Below are 11,134 nucleotides of genomic sequence, written 5' to 3' on the forward strand. Positions count from 1 at the left end.
TGAATGGAATTTTCCTCTTATCATAGTAGCCAAACAACTAGATGCGTCTGGTAAAAAGAAACATTTGTGTTGAGTTTCGTAAATTGAATGATATTACTATTCATTCATTCATTTATTCATTCATTCATCAGTAATCTGTCAGACGACAGGTCCACAGTCTCTTCCAAAACAGTTCCTCCACTTAATGCGATCTAGAACTTTCTCTTTAAAATGAGAATATCGACTTCTGTCCCCAAGGTCATCCAGCATCTTCTTACATCTTCTTCCTCGTCTTCTTGTCACTTCTATCCGCCCCTCTATTTTTCCTTCAATAACTTCTTTTAGAAGGCAGTTACTACATAAGATATGACCAATCCAATTAGCGTTCTGTTTTCTTCTTTCGTGTGGGTTATTCCTCTGCTCACTGACTCTAAATAACACTTCTTCATTTCTCGCATAATCGGTCCAACTGATCTTCTCCATCCTTCTCCAACACCAAATTTCGAAGCTTTCCAGGTGTTTCTGATCTACTGCCCTAAGTGTCCATGTTTCAGCCCCATACAGAGCTATGCTCCAAATGTAGCATTTCACTAGTTTCTTCCTCAAATTTAAGTCCAATTTGCTGGTAAAAAGATTCTTCTTCTTGCTAAATGCATATTTTGCCATGGAAATCCTAGATTTAATTTCACAAGTATACCTTCCATCATCTGTTAACAAGCTACCCAAATATTTAAAACATTTCATATTCTACAGTTATTTTTGGTCTATCTTTATTGTGGCTGGGATTGGTTGTCTCGAAATTTTCATTACTTTTGTTTTTCCCACATTCATTTCCATGCCACAGCACCTTCCAATTTCGATTAGTCTATCAATCATACCCTGTAGCACAGTTTCTTCCTTAGCCATTAACACAAGGTCATCTGCATATTTCACAGTTTGAATAATTTTCCCTCCTAATTTGAAGTCTCCAAGCCCATCCAGAGCTTCCTTGGTAAGGCATTCGCTGTACAAGTTGAACAAAATTGGTGATAAACAGCATCCTTGTCGAACCCTTCTTCCAATCTTCACACTTCTTGTCTCCCCTCTGTGTCAGTCGCACTCTAACTTTCTGATCCATGTACGATTTACCAATCAATTTTCTTTCCCGCCAGTTGATACCTGCTTCCTTTAGGATCTGCATTAATTTGGTCCAATTTACACGGTCAAATGCCATCTGCCAGTCTATAAAGCAAGCACACAGTTCTTCATCTATCTCCAAAGTTCGTTCTGCTATAATTCTCATCATCCCAATTGCATCCCTGGTTCCTTTTCCTCTTCTAAATCCAAACTGATCTTCTCCAAGTATATCCTCTATTTTCCTTTCAATTCTTCTTTTAAGTATCTTTGCTATTATCTTTGCTGTATGTGCAATAAGGCTTCTTGTGTGATGGTCGCTGCATTTTGTAGCTTTTGTAAGTCCATACATAGATGAAATTATTGGGGATCATCAGTGTGGTTTTAGACGTAACAGATCAACTACAGATAATATCTTTTGCATTCATTAGATATTGGAGAAAAAATGGGAGTAAAATGCGACAGTACATCAGCTATTTGTAGACTTCAGGAAGCCTGTAATTCAATTAGGAGGGAAGTATTTTACAATATTCTAATAAAATTTGGGGTACCCATGAAAGTAGTTAGGCTAATTAAAATGCGTTTAAATGAAACGTATGATAAAGTCCGTATATGTAAACATCTGTCTGATATTAAACGTCTATGTCTGTTCGTTAGCCCGTTGCTACATCTACTAAACAACGGGCTAACGAACAGAAAAGCAAGCTGCTGAAACAAACCTTCTGGAATAATCACATAGCTATAAACAAGTGGACGATATCCCTTATGGGGTGGAATAAGATTTTACGAAAAATTTTAATAGAAAATTTTAATGGATTTTAATTAATTATTTTTATGTTATTTTAAGTGGACTGCAACGAGCGGTTTTAGCGCACATCAGAATAGTGTAAGACACAAATTTTGATTGACACCACTAAAGAGGGTGATGTAGAAATAAAACCACAGTAAACTAAGTATATGTTGCTGTCTTGTCATCAAAATGCAGGGCAAAATCATAACATTAAGATAGGTAACAGTTATTTTGAAAATGTTGTTCAGTTCAGATATTTTGGAATGACAAAACAAATCAAATCCTGATTCAGGTGAAAATTAAGAGGAGACTGAATTCAGGCAATGCTTGGTACCATTCAGTCCGGAACATTTTGTCTTCTCATCTGCTGTTTAAAAACATAAAAATTAGAATATACAATGCTGTTGGAGGAATAAAAAAGGACAATTGTACCATTATTGGCGGATATGCTATACATAGACATTTTAATACAATTTTGAATTGCTTCATTTTTGGTCCGTTACACTATCAATCACAAAGTCAATAGAAAGTCCGTCGAGTGTAACAATGTTTTTAGGTCACTTCTTTATCACATTTGCCTTACATGTTTCGGTTTAATAAAACCATCATCAGAGGCACATATTACAAACACATGAAAACACTGGCGTTGTTTAAATGTACACAGTATATATGCTGCGTGGACGCTGCTACAAATGTCGATGTGTAAAAGCACAACACTTGCTAGGAATATTGAATGCACGTTCAACTCTCGCATTCCATCCGAAATTGCCCTCAAATTAAACCGTCAATGTTAAAATATTTAAAAGTTTAAAACATTTGAAGTAAAATGTTAGGCTCCTCCTTGTTAATTCATCCCGATGATGGGAGATGTCAGCTTGAGGTTGTATAGGCTTATGGTCAGATGTTTCCTATGCGTTGTGTGTTGGTTACTGTACACAACACACAACGCATAGGAAACATCTGACCATAAGCCTATACAACCTCAAGCTGACATCTCCCATCATCGGGATGAATTAACAAGGAGGAGCCTAACATTTTACTTCAAATGTTTTAAACTTTTAAATATTTTAACATTGACGGTTTAATTTGAGGGCAATTTCGGATGGAATGCGAGAGTTGAACGTGCATTCAATATTCCTAGCAAGTGTTGTGCTTTTACACATCGACATTTGTAGCAGCGTCCACGCAGCATATATACTGTGTACATTTAAACAACTGAAGTGTTTTCATGTGTTTGTAATATGTGCCTCTGATGATGGTTTTATTAAACCGAAACATGTAAGGCAAATGTGATAAAGAAGTGACCTAAAAACATTGTTACACTCGACGGACTTTCTATTGACTTTGTGATTTTAATACAATACTATAATTTGCCTGTGGTTCTGCATGGGTGTGAAACTTAGTCTCTACGATTAAGGGAGGAATACAGAGTGATGATATTTGAGAACAGGGTGCTGAGGAGAATATTTTGATCCAGGAGAGATGACTGGACTGGAAGTTGGAGAAAACTGAATAATGAGGAGCTTCATAACTTGTACTCTTATCCAAATATAATTAGAATGGTCAAGTCAAGGATGAGATGTGCAGGGCATGTAGGACGAATAAGGAAAGGAGGAATGCTTAAAGGATATTGCAGGGAAAGCCGGAAGGAAGGAAACCACTGGGAAAACCAAGACGTAGGTGGGTGGACAATGTTAAAATAGATCTTGGGGAGATAGAATGGGATGTTATGGATTTAACTGGTCTGGCTCAGGATAGGGAGCAGTGGAGGGCTCTTCTGAACACGGTAATGAGCCTTCGGTTTCCATAAAATGCTGGCAAGCTTCTGAGTAGCTCACAATTAGCGTTAGTTAATTAGTTAGTTATAGAAAGAGTTTGCTGCATATTTCACAATTCCTTGCATAAGAAGTATGTGTTTCAGCTCCAGAAGAGCTTGTGTGTGTGCGGAAGACAATTAGAAACCATTTAATCTGCACGAGCAAATGGAAGCATCAAAAGAAAATATGTGAGAGACTTCTTCCCCACGTACTTCACATGAAAACAAGAATTTTCCAAGGCAATGCGTTAGAGATGGAATGGTCCTTTTGATTATGCATGAGTGTTTTTCATTTCGCTTCAGTTACCTCTCTTTCACAGAAAAGTATCCACTACCATTGAATTAGTTTCAGGATAGATCAGATTTGGAAAATACGACTTGTATTGACATGTTATTACCCGATGTAGTCATTAAGATTTTTCGATCCAAAATTTGTTGTAACTTTCCTACACTGTGTTAAAGTGTCTTTAAGGGCCACCTTATAATTGATACTGATTTCTTACTTACAATTAAAACATTCAAAACAACATTCCCTATCGGTTTCATGTTTCTGAGACCTTCGAATATTGACTCCCTTGAGAAATGATTAACTCGGATAATTCTCACTACAGCTTTTACATCAAAACCTTTGCACTGTAATTTGTACAGTGCACAATTACGCCCCCTTGCCACGAGCGTTAATAGGTTGCTTGCATCTTTTTGTGACGCGTTTTAGCGATCCATTCTTTAAAATGGATTTGCTTCCACAGAGCCACACGACTGACGTATGGTTCGCCAAGACGGGCTATGTTGAGGGAGAGCCTTATAGAACACTGGACAATTTTCAGTTGCCGATATCAGAATCACAGACGAAGCATTTTCTTCGCGCAAGTCCACACTACAACAAATAAATGGCGTTGATTTCACAGAGAACGAAGGAAACTAATGTCGCCCTTTGTTATTGTGTATTTTATGTGTAGCAGCATTCGCCAAGGTATTATTACCCTGTCACGTTTCAAGTAAGATATGTTACAATCTATCAATCGCCCGCGTACCAATCATACAACCGTGTGTTTAACTGGAGCAAAACGATAAGCGGAAGATTTACTTCAACCGGAAGATTGTAATTGCTGTGCATCTCTGCATGCTTTCGCCATCTGTAGGTGTAACGAACTTGAGTTTTGTGGCGTGTGATAGGGTGGTATTTCACACGCGCACTCAGGATGTTAGGAGTGTGTTATCACGTCTGTTAACGTGATAGATAGCGTAATTAGCTGCCATCAGGTAGTTAGGCTGTGTTACCTCCAGATATGATGTTAATGTACTACTTGGTTCGCGAGGATGAGGAGTTTGCAGGGAAAGTTATCTGGTCTGACGAGGCGCAATTCAAAATGAACGGTACTGTTAACCGCCACAATTGTGTGTACTGGGCTCCTGTAAAGCCACACGTTCACGTGGGCAAGGAAGTGAATCTACCGGGTGTTAATGTGTGGTGTGGTCTGTCATCGCGCGGTTTGATTGGTCCTTTCTTCTTTGAAGGTACCGTAACTGGTCAGGTGTATCTCAATATGCTTCAGACATCGCTTTCCCTGTCATTCGAACATGTTTGGAGATGAGAGATTTTATCTACAACAAGATGATGCTCCACCTCACTATCATCGAGATGTCAGGGCATACTTGGATGACACTCTACCTGGACGATGGATAGGTCGAAGAGGTGCTACTGAGTACCCATCACGGTCTCCAGACTTAACACCTCTCGACTTCTACCTATGGGGAACCTTGAAGGATGAAGTTTATCGACAAAAGCCAGCTACACTGAACGCGCTACGAGAAACCATCGAAGCATCGTGTGCAGCCATCACACCGGACACACTGACAGCCGTAGTTGGCTCAGCAGTTCGACGGCATCGACGCTGTTTAGCCGCTGATGGTGGTCACTTCAAACACACAGAATGACTCTCTCTCCCCCCGCGCAAGAATTGTAACTACATGTCATTTTGTTCCAAAGATATTGATTATCAAAAGTGAATACTTTTTTTGGAATCCTCTGTATATTAACCAAGCATCCAAATGAGCAATCAATCCATCGACCCGGCAACTGTCGAACCAACTGTCCGAATGGGCAGACTGAAGATCAGGATCAGAAACATTTGTGTCTGCACATTCTTAGTGTGTTCTAAGTGCAAGAAAGATTATTTGACCTGTTTTTTAACGAAACAATTGCGAAAGATACGTATAGGTAAATCCAGGGAAACTCTTTCCAGAGTTAACAGAAGAAGAAAGACTATGGCTGGTTTCAGTAACACTCAGATAATAAACATACTGAACGTGTGTCTGTGGAGGCTTTGGCCGATGTCTTCGGGGACAGAATTATCAGCAGTGATATATATATGTCTAGCAAGTTCACCCAATCTTAATCCATTTGATTTTTTCTTCTAGGATTGGTTGAAGAACAAAGTTTACAACAGTAACCCCCGAACGGAAGACCTGAAGGAAAATACTCGTAGAGAAATTGCAAATATTCCTGCGGATCCGCTTCAAAGAGTAAATCAGAACATTTTCCCCCGGCGCGAGGAATGTCCACGTGTAGAGGACAGCATTTTAAAAAACCTCCTGTGATCTGTGAATTGTAACTACTTCATTCTGAACGTTATCGGCCAACAGGCAAACTGATTCATCGGCAAAATTCTTACGTGCCTTGCAGTCTGTGGTGCACAGTTCGCCGTGAAGCTCAGAGCTGTGAAACGGCCAACAAAGGCAAGAACCTTCCTGCATATCAGAACTAAACAACCGTTTACTTATGTATCTATATATATACATACGTAAATATATATATATATATAACAGCACATCACTTGAATGTAATTACATTTGCATCACACGGGAAATATTATAAGAGTTATTTAAGAAGATATTTTAACCGTACTTCCCTCACTTAACATTGTTTAACAGCGGCTGTGAATATTCCACTTATTGATTCCACGTGCATGAAATACGCGCCTGCGGCGAGGTGCCATCCCGTGGCCATAAAATTGTTGTCCCTCAGAATCCTCCTCAGGCTTGTGATGACAATGGCGGTCAGGGAGACAGGATTATACGCTGCACTCGAGCCTGGTATCCTCTCCATGGCGTCACCATTGCCGTTGGCGTCGTCTGTAGAATCTTTAAATGTTTTCTTCCGTCGGGCTAGGGAAATCAGACCTTGCTTTTATTCTGAGTCTCCCAGGAGGAATGTCACCCTACTTGCGCTTGGTCCCTTACTTAATGAGCGTCTTGTATCGATAAAAGCTGAAATGAACGTTCGAAGATGACATTCCTCCCCGACAAGATAAATGCTGGACTGGCGCCCATTATTGGAATCCGGCCGTAACTCTTTCCAAGTGATGGTCACTTAGGGGTTTGTAACTGGGTGCTACCTGAATATTGTAAAAGAAGTGCCGGCTGGGAGTTTGAGGAGGTTAATTGTTGTCGGAGTGAAATATGGAGGAGGCACTCGGTTATAGAAAGTCGAAAGAGATAGTTGGAGAGTCAGTGAGCGATGGAAGAGAAGTCAAAATGTAAAGTCAGGGAATCAGTGTTAGAAGGGGAGTCGAAATATAAAGTTAGAGAGTCAGTGATAGAAGTGAACAAGGATGAGTGCAATATTAACGACGGAAGGTGTAAGCAGTGCGATGAGGATTAAAGGAGGTTTAGAATAATACATCAACAATAACTGTACTTATCGGCTAACTAAATGTGAGTAATACACGGAGCCAAGTCAGTTTTTCTCCGTGATCCCAGAGCAGTAGGCTCCTTTATAGGGGTTGGATGATAGGAAGGAAGTTAACAGTGTTTATTAGTTTTTGTTTTATACTTTTCATGATGTTCCCATTCTCATGTCTCTTTATTGGTACTATTCCTCTCTTCCTTAGGTCGTCTCCTTTCGCTGTGCGTCGTGTCATCCTGTTCGTCGTCTCTCGCCGTTGCGACTCTACCACACGCTGAGTTAGCCACTTTTTAACAGTTTTTATTTTGCATCACCCCAAGTTGGGCGCCACTTTTCAACCGTCCTTTTCTTTGCCTTTTTTCTCTGACTCACTCCTTGTCCTTAGTTGAGCACCACGTGATTTTAAAACCACGTCGAAAATGTCGTGAGTGAAGTGTGGAAGGAAATAGGGATAATGTTAATGATCAAGGCGTGAGCATGAGGGCTTAACTCAGGGCTTAACAGGCCTTGCTCCGACGAGAGAGGGTTTAGGGAAGATGCCATTGAACCACATTCTAGTAGTGAAAACGATAAACATAATTTATTCTTAACAGCACTACACGGTGTTACACTTCTGGATGTATGAGACTGTTTTTACAACCACTCTGGTGCACAACTATACCTTTCACCAGTCAGCAATGCAAACAATGCAAGCAATAGCAGCGCCATCCGAGATCGGCCTTTAAATACTCTCGAATTACGCAATATTTCCAGAATCTTTCACATCTAGATCTTTCTTGAATTTCCACGCCGTTCTACAGATTGAGAAAGATCTCTCATGGGTTTCATTCTGGTCCGTCACAATAACAATATCTTGAAAAGTTAAACAGTTCCGTCTAGTGTGACTACTGAAGATTAAAATTCATCTTGTGGCTTTAAATATTAAAGAATGGCGCCGGTAGGTAATGATCGGTTACAATCTCCTCTGTTATTGAAAAACTTATGATATCTCAAATTCAACATAATGTACGCGTTGATGCTTGCTAGATAAATCAAGAAGCTAAGTATGAGAGAATGCATAATAAATGTCTATGAAAATTGTACTTTCAGATATTTAAGAAATAAAATTGATATTCGCCGACCTTTCACAAGTAGGATATTTAACTACTTGGAATATTATGCATGTAAATATTCCATGGCCTTACAATTCTAGTTAACCGTGTCCTTGTTACGGACATGCGCGTCTCCAGGATTCTATCAGGGAAAAGGGGGTCAAACAGAATATAGGCTTACATGTTGTTTCAGTTCACTTTATGAATTGTCCTGGAGTATTGGTTCTTTGTATTAAAAAAATGGGCCAGAAAGAATGTTCAATTTCTACCATTCTTAATTTTTGGTATTCATGTTTTGGGGTATTGTTTTCTCTTTTCAATTTCAATTTTTCCACAAATATAAAGGATGGACAGATGCCTGGTTTGCCCTCGGTGATGGTTTCCGTGGCTACAGATTCACATATACTTCCTTTGGCAACTGTTGTTGCGTTTGGGTAAGTCAGGTCAGGCGACGTTAGGTTGGGTTAGGTTTGAATAGATTGGGTCGGGTTTTGTTAGAGAAGTAAAAACTTGAGAACTGCGGCAAAACTTCTTACGAGGACAGAATAGGACTGCGCTTGCGTAATACGGTCTGTCCCTGTATTACTATAGAAGAAGACTATTCGTTTCCCCACCAGATGAGTAAGAAATGAAGAGTGAGAGTGATTTTCATGATGATGGTGGTGGTGGTGGTGGTGGTGGTGGTGGCGGTAATTGACCTAATCCTTCCAGCCGCACTATGGCCCTAGGGTCGACTCAGCCTCTAACAGAAATGTTCTTGTAACGGTCTTAGGGGTAAGGGGCGGCCGGCGCGTAGGGCTGACAACCTTACCGCCATCTATGAGACGACTGTCTAAAAAATGTGGGAACCTCAACATCTCACAACCCTATGGGCCTCCACGGCCTGTTAACAGGGATCCCTTTACTTTTTTATGTAAGCATTCCCAGGCAAGAAACTTCTTTCAATGTGACGTCATTCCATTGTCCTCTTCATTGCAAGCCAAATTCATATCTTTAGTCCTTTACTTAGTCTTCTCATTTAGCACGAAGCAAATGGGAATTGTGAAACGCCAAAAATGGAGTTGGCCTTTTTGCCCCCCCCCCCTTTTCCCCACGGATATAACTCATCATTCCATCATTCGCTTATGGGAAGAACTAAGAAAAGAAATTAAGCTCACTTTAATATGATTTGTTTCACTTATCTACTCACACTTTCATTCCCTAACAGGATAACGATGGAAGGACATGCGATCTACTTTGAGTCCTGCTTTCACATCCAGCAAGATGAAGAACATGTTCGTCTTGATAACAGAATGTGGTAAACAAATAACTGAGTTCTTGAAAAAAATGTATCAAAGACAAAAACATTGCAATTGAAAGCTATAAGATAGAAAGAGGAAAGTAATACTATAACACAAAGCCACTTACATCAGTGTGACCATTTACGTGTAAAGTTAGGAAGTTTGAATTCGGTGTGACCGCGTTGGAAACTCTGACGAACTGACGTTTCTGGAAGCGATGTAAGGGTCAAACAAAAAATGTTCCGGGTCACTTTGGAGTAATTTACTTACTATTCTTTCTTTTTACTATTTTATTTATTTTATTATTTATTTGCTTATCTTCGTGTTTTATGTTTACTTATTTCAGTTATTTACTCATATATGCTTTCTTAATAACTTATTACGTTTCTTCATGTATTTACCCATGTTCTCGGAAACAACGTGGTGCAGTCCGGCAGAAGTCCATCGACGTTTCTGAGTAACATAAGGTATCAATCTTTAGGGTAGAAGGATAAGCGAAGCAAAGTACCAGCACTTAGCCCTAAAGATACAGGCTGTATACTTTATCGAAATTTCGGTGAATTTCTATCGGACTATAAGGCATTGTGTATGAGAGGAAATTATTCTTAATTTTCTTCATGTATTCTTGTATTTAGACCACATTTTTATGAATAATATTAAGATTTTATATTAAAAAAATGACAGTAATGTAGTTAATTGGGCTGCTTGATTGTGTATCCTTACTACAACTGAGCCTCTCCAGCCCGTATTAACTTACTAAGTGGATGGAATACCACAGGTTTGAATCAGAGTCCTTACAATATGTCAGTTGATCCATAATGTGATTATTGAATAAATAGCAAAGTCAAGTAATTACTATTCCTTTAGAGCACAGGAATTATTAGATGTAATAATTCCCAGAATAAGCAGTGATTATTTCCCTGAAGAGCACAGAGCAGTTGGTCTGTGGAATATTCCCCCCCCCCCCTTGGCNCAGCCCCAGTGGGCCTAGCCCTACCTCCATGAACTTCTCCGTTCACTTGGGTTTTTCTAGATCTTACACGTTCGGTAGGACTCCTTGGGCGGGTGATCAGCTCGTCACAAGGCCTCTACCTGTACACAAACACATGCCTTAGAACGCTCGGCTACCGTGACCGGTCGGTCTGTGGAATATAGATGAAGCTTATTCTGTGAGGTAGGCACAATATTTTTAACCCTTCCGCGACGGATAGTATTTAAATCTTTTCCTACCGCCAAACCGACGGGGTATTTAATTAATAAACAGAAAAATGCACTTATCCATAAAAAATTTAGTAACTCTCGCAAAAATAGGTATATTGAGATAAAATTTTCACAGAAATATTCATAATGAAACGAAGAACAAAACTATATATATAT

The 11,134-nt window shown here is 39.6% G+C and overlaps 1 protein-coding gene across 1 annotated transcript in view; it reads left to right on the plus strand.

Moving 5' to 3' along the window:
- Positions 1 to 11,134, plus strand: part of LOC111872142 (medium-chain acyl-CoA ligase ACSF2, mitochondrial) — a 35,996-nt gene that overhangs the window by 20,830 nt on the left and 4,032 nt on the right. Inside the window, exon 10 of the mRNA XM_023865731.2 lies at positions 6,120 to 6,183. Coding sequence (XP_023721499.2) covers positions 6,120 to 6,183 — 64 coding nt within the window. The remainder of the gene's footprint in view (positions 1 to 6,119; positions 6,184 to 11,134) is intronic.

Source organism: Cryptotermes secundus, unplaced genomic scaffold (assembly GCF_002891405.2).
Source record: "Cryptotermes secundus unplaced genomic scaffold, Csec_1.0 scaffold470, whole genome shotgun sequence".
NCBI classification, from domain to species: Eukaryota; Metazoa; Arthropoda; class Insecta; order Blattodea; family Kalotermitidae; genus Cryptotermes; species Cryptotermes secundus.